Raw genomic sequence first — 15,652 nt, forward strand, 5'->3', positions numbered from 1 at the left:
CCGCGGCCCGGGCGGCGCCTGCGCCGGGCCCGCCCGCCCCTTCCCGGGCGGCTCCGCGCGGCCATGGCGGGCGCAGACGGCCAGGTGGGCCCCGGCACCGCGGGCTGCCCGGGCCGGCTGGGCCTCTGCCCGAGGGGTTCCCCACCTCCGGGGGGCGGCGGGATGTGTCCCGAGGAAAAGGAGCAGGGAGCTGGGGGCGGGCAGGCTTTGCGGGACGAGGCGGTCCGGTTTTTCCCGTGGTGTGTGGGGCAGGGGGGAGTTAAAGCGCCCTAGGTGAAGGACTGCCGGGGCATGACTAAACCGTGCTCACCCTCCGCAGGTGGACGCTAGGGAAGAGAAGAAAGTAGACTGCGGGAAAAAGAAGATGAAGGAAGGCGCTGGCGATGGAGGGCGGTCGGAGGTGAGCAGCGGGGTGGGAGGATGCGGAGATCTCGCTGCTGCCCTGTGCGCTGCTGGCCTTGCTAGTTTGTCCTTCTGAAGTATTTTATCGGATGTCATAATTACACCTCCGACACTGTGCCTTGGAGTGCCGTTATGCTTTTTACATTAAGTTGCATTGGTGTTATAGGAGAAGAGGTCAGATTCCCATAGCTGGGCTAGGCTGTGCTTTTCCCTGTGCCTGTTTGCAGCGGGAAGCAGGCAGCAGGTCTTCGAGGTGAAAAAGGCCTGCTTAAGGTGCTCTCGTCCTTTTCGTCTTCCTGGTGAATAAGCACAGATCCCTGTGACTCCTCGGAGGGCCAGCTGCTGCTCAGCAGCGGTGCTGAGCCGAGTGCATGGCTGTGCAACGTTGGCTGTGCCCAGGCGGATAGTCCTGACGTAATTACACGTGTTTAAACTGCAGTCATTTCCTCTCTGGGTGGCTCAGACGAGAATGTTCCCTCCGTTTTTTAACCTAATAAGAAAAATGTTGTTGTCTGTTGAACTTATAGTCTTTCCTAGTTGGCTTTTTTCCTTGTGTAGTTTATTAGATGGTGTAGTTGTTTGGCAGCTTATGTGGTTTATTGAACAGGTGTACAGTGGTGCTGATTTCATTAAGCTGAAGCCTTGTAGTATCATGACATAATTAATACTACATAATCTGAAATAGCAGTGATTATTGGTTACGTTCAGCACATATATAGATATCATCACATAGCTGCTTATGGAAAGTGTATCCGTTGTGTTGCCATTCTTGACGTGATGTGCCGTCAGATTAATAATCAGATTAATCATTTTCCTTTGTCTTTATTATATACAGCTGAATCCCTGGCCTGCATTTATCAATGAGCGTTTAGAGATGTACAATAAACTCAAGGCTGAACATGATGCACTCCTTGCAGAAAGAGCTGCAAATGACAGTAAACCCATTAAAGTTACGTTACCTGATGGCAAGCAGGTTGATGCTGAATCTTGGAAGACTACTCCTTATCAAATCGCTTGTGGAATTAGGTATGTTTCTATTCTGTGATGCTGCACAATCATTTTCAGACAATGAGTTTAAGGGGATAGGTAATGTGTAATTTTTTTGTGATTTATCTGAAGTCTTCTCAGAGCATCTTGTATGCAATAAACTGAAGGTAACATGTAGGGTTTTGGTTTTGGAGTGCAATTTTCTTTTGACTTATAAAGATACAGTTTCTAAAATTAAATAAGAATAAAAGTGAAGTATTTTAGACACATTTTAATAGCATGTTTTTCCAGTACCACTGTTGCATTAAGAACTGATTTGTTGATCAGTTACCAGAAGGAATGTTAGCACTGCAAACCAGTTAGCAGTGACCTGAGGAAGATAACTGCTGGGTGATGTTTCAATTGCTTACAGAGAAATTTAACAATTGGAGTATTCTTCATTTTTATTTGCATGTTTGCATGGGAAATATCTATTAAAAGAGTGTTGCACATACTCATACCCCTGCTGTGGAGTATTTTTGAATGATACACAGTTAACACCGTGACAGTTAAAATTGCAAAGACTGGTGATTCCTGAAGGTGAAATGTGTAATTTTTTTTCCTTGTCCCTAATAAGGTGCCATGTTGTTGGAATCTTCTTTGCTTCTGTGATTTGGGATCATGAAAAGAGTATTTTGCCTAGTGGATACAAACAGTAAAGCTACTATGTCAAAAATGGTATTTGATAACCTTTAAGAGAGTGGTTCTCTTTTATATTGCAGTAGGATTGCAAAGTCCTACAAGGTTTGTACTTGGAGGATGCTGCCTCTAAGTCAAATGTGTGTGAAGGTTAAGTATAGCACAGTTTCCTTCCCATATCCCTAAAATATGAGTAGGATTTTTCATGAATGTTCAGGACTGGCTAAACTGATCATTTATTTGGAGTTTATTTATGACATTATATCCACTCTGAGCACTCCTAAAGTCTTAATCAAATTGGAGGGCAAATTTGGAGAACAACTGCTTGCCAATTTAAAAATACAATATAATTTCTTATCATTATACTTCTGTGTTTGTTCTGCAGTCAGGGATTAGCTGACAACACGGTTATTGCCAAAGTGAACAAGGTGGTTTGGGATCTAGACCGTCCTTTGGAGGAGGATTGTTCCTTGGAGCTGCTTAAGTTTGAAGATGAAGAGGCTCAAGCAGTGAGTGTCTTTTACCAAAACATTTTTTGTTTCAGGTTTACATTTAACTCAGTCTCTTGCAGTTATTTATATATTTACTGTGTTCAGAAGGTGAAGAGAAGAGGTTTGTGGTTTAGGTACATCTCCATTTGCTCATAATTCCTTACTGGAGGTGTTGTGGTACTACAGATAATGTACCTTCTGCTGTGTACGTGTAGCCAAGTCTACTTGCAGTTACTTGTAGTTCTTGTTAAATATTTGTATTTTCAGCCTTCATGTTAATGTAAACTAGGTCTTTTGAACTGACATCTTCAGCACTGATTTTGGGACCAAAACTGGGTACAAAAATACTTCATATGTAGAATCACAAAAGTGTTGAGTACAGTGCTCTTTTTCTTTGTGTATGTAAAAGTATCTACTTTTTTATTTTGGCTACTCAATCAGATAAACATGTACAGCCAGTAAATTTGTGAACAGGTTCTTTACAAAAAAATCAGTTGGTACGAGAAGCTGTCAGTCAAACTCATTGCAGAAGTCCCACATTCAAGCCTAGGGTTTTCACCTGGCTCATTGACAGCTCCCAGTTTCTGATTTCAATTCGTGCTAACCAAGGCAGGCTAACTCTTAAGAGATTTGGTTTTGTCAGAATGTCAGAACCTCAGGAGTTCTACAAGATGGAATGTGCAGTATTTCCCAGGCATAAGATTGGATGGATTAGAACTGCAGCCTTATGTTGAAAGCATATATTTTGGTCTCTATGCAGATCTGATTTATTAAAGTATATTAAAAAAAGGTTTCTGAATTAGTTTCTTGTCTTCTTGACATTTATTGCATAATGTCAGCAATAGCTGAAGGTAAGAATTATTTGCTACCATAATGCAAGTTTTCCATTTCCACAGTTTTCTAGTGGAAATGCTGCCTTTTGGAAACATTGATGCTGAGGATGAGAGGGCTGCTGGGCAGGTCACTTCTGTTTTGCAAACTCTAATGTGGAATGTGCCTCAAGTATCCTTGAAAGCAAGCATTTCAGGAAAGGTTTTAAATAAAATAATTGGGAATATGGAAATGCATTGTGTGTATTCATACTGATCCCTTCCTTTTTTTCCTTCTGTTAGGTGTACTGGCACTCAAGTGCGCACATAATGGGTGAAGCTATGGAACGAATCTATGGTGGCTGTTTGTGCTATGGCCCACCGATAGAAAATGGATTTTATTATGACATGTTTCTTGAGGAAGGGTAGGTTTTGTATGGTTCTTTTTTTAGGAGCTGGGGGTGGGTGGCAGTCACAGCAGAATTTCTGCTGTGTGCTTGTTCCTGGAACAAAGTCACATGTACTGCTGCAGATGGCTTTGGATCTTTGCTGGACGTCCCAGCCACTGATTGGTGGATTGACTGCACCTGGATCACAAATTGCTGATGAAAGCAAAAATTGCTCACTTCTCTGTATGTATTTTATTTTAGGGGTGTATCAAGTAATGACTTCTCTGCTTTGGAAACATTATGCAAAAAGATAATGAAGGAAAAACAAGCCTTTGAAAGACTGGAAGTTAAGAAGGAAACACTGCTTGAAATGTTTAAGGTGGGCTATTATAATGGGTTGTTTCTAACCTCATGCAGTTAGTCTTTTAAGTATTTATAACTTCAGGACATGTTTTAGTAGTGGTAGAAGACAGTATATCAAATTAACTTTTTAATGAGATATATTCTTAGAAACTCATTTGTGATATGTAACAAAAAAAAAATAAAAAGGAAGTAATTTTTAGGTTCTTGAAAACAGGCATTCTGATTTTCTAAAGCTGTGAGAATTCTCATTCTTCCCTGGATTGATCCAGCTAAATTCTGTGAAGCCACATTCTTTATTTACTTCCCAGAAATGTAAATTTGCTGCATACTATGTATGCAGTTATGTTACCATGTCTGTGGTGATACTGTGACTGCTGCTGCATTCAGGAAACTTCATAGAACATTTTTAGAATAAGGACTTTAAAAGTCTAAGCAGCACTAAAACCTGACCCTTTCTCTCTAGTATCTAGCTGAAATAATTTTTTGGCATTCCTGTGGTAGATATTAATGAGCTTTCACTGTTGGGGCATCAGGAGAATCATAGCATCATTCAGGTTGGAAGGTACCTCTGTGAGTGTCCAGTCCAGTCTCATGCACAGGACATGGGGTCAGACATGGGGACACTGAGGTCAGACCAGGTTTTCAGGGCTTGTCCAGTTGGGTTTCAAAACCTCCAAAGACACAGATTGCACAGCCTGCAGTCTGGGCACCTTGCTCCACTAGTGTCTGTCCTCCTCCTGTGTCTTTACAGGCCTTTTCTGATGCATAGCATCAGATTTACAAATAATTAGACTGTTGGTCACTTCTCTTTCTTTAACAAGGAATTAACAAGTATGTGTGCTGCTTTTCTTCTCAGTATAATAAATTCAAGTGTCGCATCCTGAATGAGAAGGTCACTACCCCAACTACTACAGTATACAGGTAATTATGCATGGATCATAATAGTAATGGATTTATGGTTCTAGGATTAAATATACAAATAAATGCTTTCATTTTCTTAGATGTGGTCCCCTGATAGATTTATGCAGAGGCCCTCATGTCAGACATACTGGCAAGATAAAGACCATAAAAATTCATAAGGTAAGTGCTGGAACTGCCTTACACAAATGTTTTCACTGCAACACTTCATACGTATTGCTGTCTTTGGGCTTAGCCAGGAATGTACTGTGAAAGGGGTGACCTGGTCAAAAACTCTGTGTTAGAGATTGTGAAAGGGTTGTATGCTAGAATAATATTCAAATGATGTGAAGGCCAGCTAGTGTCCAGGGCCTGCACTTCCAGCACAGGAGTGTGAGTTTGGTTTAAGGCTTTTTTTGAGGCTGAACTGAGCCAATTGGAGTTTATTGTTTTTGCTCAGCTGATGATTATAGCTATTTGTGAATAAACAGTTGAAATAGGATAGCTACAAAGCAGATAGTCTTTTTAAAAATACAAAAGCCTGAAACCATTTTTACTTAGTGTATTTTAAGAATTCTCCCAATCAGGGCTTTGAATTTCGCATTAAAATTCTCCTTATGCCTTAGTTGTTCCACAGTAATGATTTATTAATGATTGCATGCCTTTTCATAGCAGGCAGAAGTGGTAAAACATGGAGGTTTCTCCCTTTCTTCAATGTTTAATTTCTTTTTCAGAATTCTTCTACCTATTGGGAAGGCAAGGCCGATATGGAATCCCTCCAGAGGATCTACGGAATTTCATTCCCAGATACAAAAATGCTGAAGGAGTGGGAGAAATTCCAGGAGGAGGCTAAAAGCAGAGATCACAGAAAAATTGGACGGGTGAGACAGCTTTTCTAGTAATGTATTTCAAAAGCACTGTGTGGCTATAACCCCTTACCTGAAACATCTTGAAGACAGCTGATACTTGCTGCCACAACCAAGGTGTGAAAATTTTATTTTCAGTTGGCTTGTGAGGTCAACTGCTTTTCTCACAAGCATCAAAGTCCTAAAATAAATAACTTCTTTATGCTGTCAACACAATGACATCCTTATTGCACACATTGATCAGAACAGAATATAAACGCTTCAGTCATGCAGTTATTTCCTTCTGCATGATTACAGAATCTGAAGTATACAGCTGTGTTTTCTAGTTGTCTGGTTTTTGGGTTTGTTTTTTCAGATTGAAACTCCTGTCACATAACTGATAGTTCTGGACAGGGTTAACATGTCTGCTGCTAGTACATAATGACAGAATACTGAAGAATTCCCCATAGGCAGACCTCAGGTTGCGTGCAGTTTGTAACAACATTAACCAGCTGTAGTCCACACATTCAGTTCATCTGCAGATAATTAGAGAGCTGCAGAAGCAGAACTAAACATGTACTTGTCAATGTGCAGAGGGAACTCTGGGGGCACAGTTGGGAGTTAAGTGTAAAGTTTTGGTGCATCAGTAATGAGTGAATGAGTGAAACAGGAAACTGAAAAATTTCTTTCCCCTGTAATTGCTGACAGACATAAAAATACTAGTGAAAATGCATCTGGTGTATTGGATATTGCTTTTTTCCCCGTTTTTCTTTTTGAAACTCTTGGTAGTGATGTCCAGTCAGTAGTAATTAATTTGTGAATGTTAAGTGAAAAAGGTAGGGTGGAAATACTGAGTTTTTAGAGTATTGTTTTCCTGCTTTCCTGCAGGACCAAGAACTGTTTTTCTTCCACGAGCTCAGCCCCGGTAGCTGTTTTTTCTTGCCAAAAGGAGCTTACATTTATAACACATTAATTGAATTTATACGGGTAAGTAATATTTTTTGGCAATCTAGTAGGAGAAATTGCATAATTTAGAAAAAAATACATAACAGCATGCTACATTTAATGGTATTAGTGTAAGCCATGGAACTAAAGAAACCTTGTTTCTTTGAACTGGTCATGGCACAGTCTCTGCAAAGTTACATTTTATCAGTACCTTACACCTGCAGTTAAAGCTGTGGTAAAGGTGCTTTGTCACAGGAATTCTTCAACATCTAATAGTAGAGCTAAGCTCACACTACTGCTGTTCCATTGATGCACTTTGATTTGTTTTAATAAACATACCTAATTTGGTCTTGTAGACCTATTTGTTTTAAAAATATATGTAGGAGAATAATTCTGATCTTGCTGCTGTAATATTTGAAGTCTGTGTTATTACTGTATGTTTGAGCTGCAGTGTAATATATCAAGGGTCATTGAGTAATGAGAGACTGCTGCATTGCTTGCAGGAAGGAAACTTGTTCTTCTTGCTGACTTTCTACTGGAGAAATTGTCTGGAGGATGGGTGGTGGAAGGGATGTTTCCTGGCATGCCCAACTTGAAGTTTTGTCTTCCTTTCTCCCTTCCCTTCCTAAGTTATGGGACTTTTGTATGGCATCATTTTTATATTTTTATGGCTGCAGATTGAAGTCTGTACTTACCTTCGTTTTCTTTTTTACTTATTTTATGTACTATGCCTATTTTAGAGTGAGTATCGAAAACGTGGATTTCAGGAGGTTGTCACTCCAAATGTTTTCAACAGCAAACTGTGGATGACTTCAGGGCACTGGCAGCATTACAGTGACAATATGTTTTCCTTTGAAGTGGAGAAAGAAATCTTTGCTCTGAAGCCTATGAACTGTCCAGGACACTGGTAAATACATAGCAAATTCTGTTTACCAGGGATTGTGCTGATTGAAAAAAAAATCCAAATGAAACCCACTCTCCTTCCTTTGCTTGTGTAATTATAAAGATGGCTACCTCCAGTTACTCATTCTGTCAGGAATGATGTAATTACATGTCTTGCTGTCTACATGCTCTCTTCACTTGAGACACTGAGAAATGTCATGTCATTTTACCATCATTGGAGTGACCCCATGATTACTGGGGCACTGGCAGTTTTGTGGCAGTTCAGGCATTCAGCTTTTAATGCTTGGTTTTAGGAGCTGTTTTACCTCCTCTCTCTGAGGAGAGAAAGGCCTACCAGCTGTAAAAGGAGATTATCTAGATAAGACTGATGGCTCTGTCCAGATTGCACCAATGTCCTTATGGGCATGTGCTTCATCACTGGCTGCTTCTCCCTGGCTGTTCTTTGTAGAATTTTGGTTCTCAATGAGCTTCTTTTCCTTCAGCCTTATGTTTGACCATCGGCCGCGGTCGTGGCGTGAGCTGCCATTGCGGTTGGCAGATTTTGGTGTCCTGCATCGCAACGAGCTGTCAGGAGCTCTCACGGGACTCACCCGAGTGCGCCGTTTCCAGCAGGACGATGCTCACATCTTCTGTGCTATGGAGCAGGTGGGGCCTGCTGCTAAATGAAACCGGGTGGTAAAATCAGGTTAACTGAGATTTCCTTGTTCGTGACATGATTTCTGTTATCGTGTAGATTGAAGAGGAGATAAAAAGCTGTCTGGAATTCTTGCGTACTGTGTATGATGTCTTTGGATTTTCATTTAAATTGAATCTCTCCACTCGTCCTGAAAAGTACCTGGGAGATATTGAAGTGTGGAATCAAGCTGAAAAGGTAAAACAGTAGTCTTATTCTTTTCAGTGAAGTAAGGCTGCATCTTCTGTAAGAACTTAATTGCCTTCTGGGAAGCTGAGCTGAGCATCAGCAATATAACCTTGCCTTCAGTTCAGTCTGGCTGCTGTAAAATGTTTACTTCAGTATAGAAGCAGTCTCCATGTATGCATCATATTAACTCTTTGCCCTTGTCTTTTATTGATAATTAAAAAGGAGGAAGAGAATCAATTTCTGCAGCCCCTGTAATAAGACTTAAAACCATCTCCCAAGAGTGCGGCTGAAAGGGATGGGGTTGGCCGCTGCAGGTGCAATGCTGGGGAGAAGATGGTGCAGGAGTAGATATTCATTGTACCAGGGCAGATTTCATTTCAGCATTAACTACAAACTTTGAATTCAGTATAAAAAGTTCTTGTATCTTTCCTAATGCTTGTTTGGCCTCTTCCAAAATGAATGCATTGATTTTGTGTTTTTAAATTTGGATATATATATATATATTTAAGCTGGTGCTCTTCTAAAACTTTCCTTTGTCAGAAAATAAATGCGTTTCAACAGTAACTGAGAAGCAGTGAGAATTTGGTAGGGTCACCTATTTGTAATGGCAGGCTGACCCGAAACTGTAGTGTGCGAAGAAACGCTGAGTGTGTGTATGTGTCCTTTATCTCCAGCAACTTGAAAGCAGCCTCAATGCCTTTGGTGAGAAGTGGGAGTTAAACCCCGGTGATGGAGCTTTCTATGGACCTAAGGTTGGTGTGTTGCTAACCCCTAGCTGGATTTGGCTTTTAATTCTGTTTGGATAAGGCAGAAGGCTGCAATGAGGAAGAAGGGATTTTTTTTGTTACCCCATTTTAAGATGCTGTCTGACTGAAATTGTCTGTTTTTCCAGATACATAAAATCTAGCATACTTGAGAGAAAGATAATCTTCTGTGATTCTGGTTTTCACATAGTTTTAACTGCTTTAACACTCATTTAATTAATTTAACCTGAAGAAACTATTTGTCTGCTGCTTAAACAGCTGAGTGGTTTAGTGGGTGACATAAACACAAGGTGGCACTGTAAGACCTGTTTTAGCAGAGCAAATTCTACACTGGAAATAATCCTCCCAGCAATAAGTGAATCCTAAGTCAGGCGAAAATCAAAAGTAAACCTACTGGTTAAACAAATTTTTATTCCTTTAACTGCACAGTTTTGAAGTTGCATTGAGTTACTGGTGGGTTTTGGTAGTTTAAAAATCCCCATGCACTGATCACGTAGATTTGTTGGGTTTATTAAGAAAAGTCTCCTCAACTTGGACAGATTAAGTTGGGCTTTTTAGAAATTGTAATTTTTGCATGTAAGGACACAGAATTATGATATGGCTTTTAAATCTTTTGCTAATATGCCTGCACTGCATTTATTTTTGCATTTATTCTCATGTAGTAAGCTGGTTCTGATTTCTCTATTTGTATGCCAGTTGAATCAGTTTTGGTTTGTGTCTTGTAGGTAAAATGTGTTATAGGAGCTAATATGTAGTAGTAGTAGTTTCCATATTTGATTGAAGGAATGCAAATATACAGGAACCTTTGTTAACATTAATTAATTTTACACTTACTCTTTATATAGTCTGGATTTGAAATTAAATCAGGTTGTAAATAATTTATTTTGATTAGAAACTCTATGTTGACTAGCTGAATTCCGGTAAACTGAATTCTGGAAGAAAAATTGAAAGACATTTAGGTCTTGAATTGTTAAAACACTGATCTGTTTGTTTATTACATAAATTAAAATAAGGCCTCAATATATAGCCTAATATATACTGGTAAAAAGATGAGTAAGTGAGCAATGTAATACATAAATAAGGTCAGGACACTCTAAGTCCACTCTTTTCTCTAAGTCTCCTCTGTCTAAGTTGTATCTTAAGTGTACTCAGGATTTAAGTGTTAGATACAAAGGAAAGAACAGGCTTGACTCCTAGGTCAGAACAAGTGTTACTGATTGATAGGAGTTCCTGCTGGTAAGTGGACTATCTAACAGATTCTTGTCCTGTGTGTGCCATGACTTTGTAATACCAGCTACAAAGTCTTCAAATACTGCATAATAAAGAAGTGTAAATTTGCCACATGAGGCTGAAGAAATCTTATTTATGGGAAGATGTTCTGCACATCTGTAATCTCTAAATGCAGTTCTGCATTTAGTTCCACTGTATTCACTCATTGAAAAGGCCCATGAAAGTTCCAGACTGAAATTCACAAAATATAGTCTGAGACATTAAATGTTTCTCTCTCACCCTGTTTTAGCTCTAACATCTTTTGCATCAGAACCTGCAAATCACTTAAAGGCTAATGAAGGCTGAAGTAAAACTAGACTGTTTAAAACTACGTAGCATTCCTCTGCATTGAGTGAAACTTTCCATCTCAAAACAATGAACTTGCTTTCCGAGGGGAATGCGTGTCTCTTAACTGGGAAAGTTTGTCTTTTTGTTCTTCAGATCGACATTCAGATTAAGGATGCCATTGGCCGCTACCACCAATGTGCTACAATTCAGCTTGACTTCCAGTTGCCAGTCAGATTTAACCTCACCTTTGTCAGGTAAGAGCAAAGGCTGGTGGTTTTAATTTCTGTGTAATGTAACTTTAGTGACACTTACAGGTATAAGGTTGCATCAAGGAAAAAAACCTTACAAAAGCTTTTCTTTACAGCCATGATGGCAATGACAAGACGAGACCAGTTATCATTCACCGGGCGATCTTGGGATCTGTGGAGAGAATGATTGCCATTCTAACTGAGAACTATGGAGGCAAATGGTAACCTTGAAAAGTTATTATTCCAGTTCAAGCAAACTCTTCATGTAGGAGGGAAATTAGCCCCTAGTACTGGGGGGTCAAGAGGGTCTGTTTGTTCTACTTGCTTGCTAAGGTGACATGCCTAGGAATACCACAGGGCAATTTCTTCTGAACCACCTTCCTTAGATATGAAATTATTCAAGATACGGTAAATTCTACATGATACTGCCAATGCAGGTGCAGAATACAGCTAGTCTGCCCACAGCATCCCAAACTGCTTTTGCAGCAGAACTGTCTTGTAAAGTGATCTATTTTACCTGTGTTAATACGCCCTGGGAGTGACCCCTCTGATTATGACAACTCAAAAGTAAATGTTTCCCTGTGCTTAGTTAGTAATGAGCTCAATCAGTTAGGCTTTATCTGTCATAAAACGCAACAGCAGTCTTCCAGTCGGCAAGTGCTCATCCCCATGCTGCAGTCCTTTTAGACACTCAGTTATTTTGGGGAAATAATTGTAATTAATATAGGGCTCTCATCACCTCTGAACCAATCTGTGCAGCTGGCTTTAAGAGTCTCTTGTGTAGATTTTATTCCTTTCTGTAAATAGTATTTTTTGTACTGAAAAAACACTGAAAGTGATATAAATTTGTTTTGTTTGTTTATTGAAGGCCACTCTGGCTGTCCCCACAGCAAGTAATGGTGGTACCAGTGGGACCAGCGTGTGATGAGTATGCTCAAAAGGTGATGTATATGGTTTCAGGGCTTTGTTTTCAGTATACTGTATTTATCTGAAATACTTAGCTGTTAATGATTAATACTGTTAATTTCAGAGACTTACTCCAAGTCTTTGCATATTACATTCAGTCATTTTTTTATATCACAGTGACAATTAGCTGCTGAAGTTGTAGTTCTTTTAAAGATAACTTGAGTTAGATTTTGGATATGTGAATAACAAATGTTGATCTTCGTGAGACTTTTTTTTTTTCCTAAATTTAGTTTTTCTCTCACTCAAAAATATCTTACCCTTCAGGTTCTAGTCCCTTATGGTCATGTGCCTCTTGAAGAGCAGTAAGAAAGATGAAAATGAATCTTTGTGTATTTAGCATCCAGCACACCTTTGCTTGTAGCTCTTTCAACCGCATTACATATAATAAAATAGTCTGCAAATTAAAAAAAAAAAATCTCTTCTAATCAGTAAGCTCCACCATCCTGTTGCCTTTTACAATATCAAACTCGAATCACTACTCAGCCCAAATATCATATATTTACATCACTGCTTACTTACTTATAGTCTGTATAGTTGTGTGATAGCTGATGTATTTTAATTTCTTGAACTAGGCTTATCTCCAAAGCCTGAATCCATGACAGTGCCTGTGTTTTAGGGTTCAGATAATCTTAAATGGTTTAAATCTACAAGTCTTGAATAGTTCATGGTCATGAATATCCAGTAGTGACAGTTTAAGTATCTTTTTCCTTAGGTCAGGCAGCACTTCCATGATGCTGGATTTATGGCAGATGTTGATGTAGATCCTGGCTGCACACTGAACAAGAAGATCAGAAACGCTCAGCTTGCGCAGTATAACTTTATTCTGGGTAATGTATTAGTTACCTTGTACTGGCTGACCCTTTTGTTACAGGGTTGGGTTGTTCTATGAGCAAGGCAGAGAGTTGTAACCAGTGTTTTTGCTCAGTTTGTTCCTAAGAGTCTCCACTGCAGAGAACCTCTTGTGCTGACATCCTAGGCATTCCTTGCTTGGATAGCAGTCCCTGAAGGGAGATCGCTTGGGTGACCCAAGGCATTATTGATACTTTTTGCTGTATTCTGGTCAGCAGTGTGGGGGTAGATATGAAGTCTCCTGTCAGATTCCCTTTATCAATCAAATTTTAAATGATTTTCTATCCTCCCAATAATTTATGCTCTTCAGCAAAAGAAATAGGTTTTCATTGCATTCAGATGTGGTACACTCCTAAACTAGGAATGCATGCATAAGAGAAGCCTCTTTCAGAGAGAGTGATGTAGGAAAAATTAGAAACTCATCCTGAAGTACATGATTTTAGCAGCATATTAGTCCTGTTGTGTGAATTAGGGATCTAACATTGGCCTTAAAACCATCTGGAATCCTTTAGGAGTAGAAGGAACCTTTGACAGAGAAACTCTACCCTCTAAGTAATTGACAGAATGATGAAAAAAGAGTTAATTCCTCTTCCTCTTGATTGTTTCTAGTTGTTGGTGAAAAGGAGAAGGCAAGTGGAACAGTGAACATCCGCACCCGAGACAACAAGGTGCATGGGGAAAGAACCATTGCAGACACCGTGGAGAGGCTGCTGCAGCTGAAATGCTCTCGTTCCAGACAAGCTGAAGAAGAATTTTAACACCATCTGCTCTACCTGGCGTATAAAGAATTTGTAGTTTTCCTAATTTAGTTAACCAGAGTTTTTGTTCTGAGCCAGATTTAAAGTACAGTAATTTCATGATTATAAGCCGCACTGAATATAAGCCGCACTTCTGGGTTTCAGCAACTTTTTGGTTTTTTGTCCATATATAAGCCGCACCTGATTATAAGCCATACGTTACAATACAGAGTGTGATAAAAGGTATCTGTTCTATCACCATCTGTTGAGGGTGGGGGCAGTGATCCTTATCTCAACGGCAGATATTCTGCTAATGGGCCATCCATTGAAACCAGGTAGGGCATTGTTCTTTATCTTTTCACACCCCATCCTTCCTCCAGGGAGTCATTTTCTGCTAATGGCCATTGAGTCCCACTGTGGGACTGATAAAATTACTGCATCTCATTGGAAGTTGCTCCAGCCAGGGGGAAGAGCCCAACATTTCTTACCAAGATAAAAACAGAGGTTTTGGGACACTAAGGGAACCCCTTTCTCCACTGGACTCCAGAGGAAAACCGGATTTCTCCACATCACCACTGGACCTCTGGAGGGAAACTGCACCTTGTACAGGAGCACTGCTCCAACTGAATCACATCTGTCACTGCAGGAGGATGCAGCCACCATTTAACGGGACTGCTGCCAACACCCTGCCTGACGGGGTGTCAGGTTGTACTCTGACTTTGTCAGGGTTTGCAGTTTGTTTTGTTGTAGTACTGTATTTCTATTTTGATTTCCCTAGAAAAGAACTGTTATTCCTAATTTCCATATTTTTGCCTGAAAGCCCCTTGATTTCCAAATTATAATAATTTGGAGAGAGGGGATTTACATTCTCCATTTCAAAGAGAAGCTCCTGCCTTTCTCAGCAGACACCTGTCCTCCAAACTAAAACAGCAACTTTTTGTTCTTTGTCCATATATAAGCCGCACCTGATTATAAGCCGCACTTTGGGTTCGGACCAAAATTTTAGTCAAAATGGTGCGGCTTATAATCGTGAAATTACTGTATATTTCACATCTGGACCTGTTGCTTCTTTTAATGGGGATCTTTCTTTAGTCAAAAATGCCTCTTTTTGTATAAAAAAAATGAAGTTTTTTCAAAAACATTAGAGTTTCCTAGCTTCTAACCAATGATAGATGAATCAAGATGAAATTACTTTCTGTGACTGCAGGGGAAGATTGAAACATTAATCAGGGGTATCTGTGGACTGCCCTTTTAAAAACAACGTGTTTTGATAACAAGTATTTTTCATGCTGGTTTAACAATAGACCTCAGGCTTAAGAACCCACATAGTAACCATGTGCTGCAGCAGCAGCTCCTGGAGTGTCTTCATGAGCAAAGAAAGTTATACCTTGCCATCCTGTCTCATGGGCTCTTATCAGTTGTGAGTGTATTGACTCTCCAGAGCTTCCAGTCACACAAATAGGGACATGAACAGAGCCCTCCTGCTTCCATAGTAGCTTCCACTGCCAAGGTTGTTACCTCTGGCAGTGTCTCAGCTCCCAAGAGAGGCATTCCTGACTTCACAGTGGGACCCTCTGCCACAGACCTCAGGGTTGCTAACCAAAGCTTACCGTGCCCCTTTCCAAAGGCAGTCTCTGAAATGTGCTGGCTCTGCAGGTAAGGTGCTCAGAGCTGTAGAAAGGGGATAACACTGTCTGAAAAAAGCAGGGCACAGTAGAGCCAAAGAAGCAGCTAAGGAAACCAGTAGTATTGGGAACAAAAGGTGTTTCTGTTCATGGCTCTAAAGTGCCATTACAGTAAGGGCATCTGTCACACAGAAACAAGAATGTACTGAACAAAAAAAGGTAGTGATTACTTCTTTAAAACAAATGTTACTTTTCACTTAAATTGCTACAGGCCCTTCCAGGGAACGCTTCCTTCCCAAGCCTCTAGTCTGAGGCATCACATAATTAGTAGCCCT

General features: G+C 40.1%; 1 protein-coding gene across 1 annotated transcript; it reads left to right on the forward strand.

Moving 5' to 3' along the window:
* The first annotated feature begins 30 nt into the window (after positions 1–30).
* TARS1 (threonyl-tRNA synthetase 1) lies at positions 31–13,798 on the forward strand. The gene is made up of 19 exons (XM_033085456.1): positions 31–84; positions 320–400; positions 1,238–1,428; positions 2,453–2,576; positions 3,671–3,792; positions 4,018–4,135; positions 4,976–5,040; positions 5,121–5,199; positions 5,751–5,897; positions 6,750–6,848; positions 7,547–7,713; positions 8,192–8,354; positions 8,443–8,580; positions 9,246–9,323; positions 11,046–11,146; positions 11,257–11,361; positions 12,009–12,081; positions 12,819–12,933; positions 13,565–13,798. The coding sequence occupies exons 1-19, from the start codon at positions 64–66 to the stop codon at positions 13,711–13,713; spliced, it is 2,136 nt and encodes a 711-aa protein (XP_032941347.1). The 5' UTR covers positions 31–63; the 3' UTR covers positions 13,714–13,798.
* Positions 13,799–15,652: the final 1,854 nt, after the last annotated feature.

Source organism: Catharus ustulatus, chromosome Z, assembly GCF_009819885.2.
Source record: "Catharus ustulatus isolate bCatUst1 chromosome Z, bCatUst1.pri.v2, whole genome shotgun sequence".
NCBI lineage: Eukaryota > Metazoa > Chordata > Aves > Passeriformes > Turdidae > Catharus > Catharus ustulatus.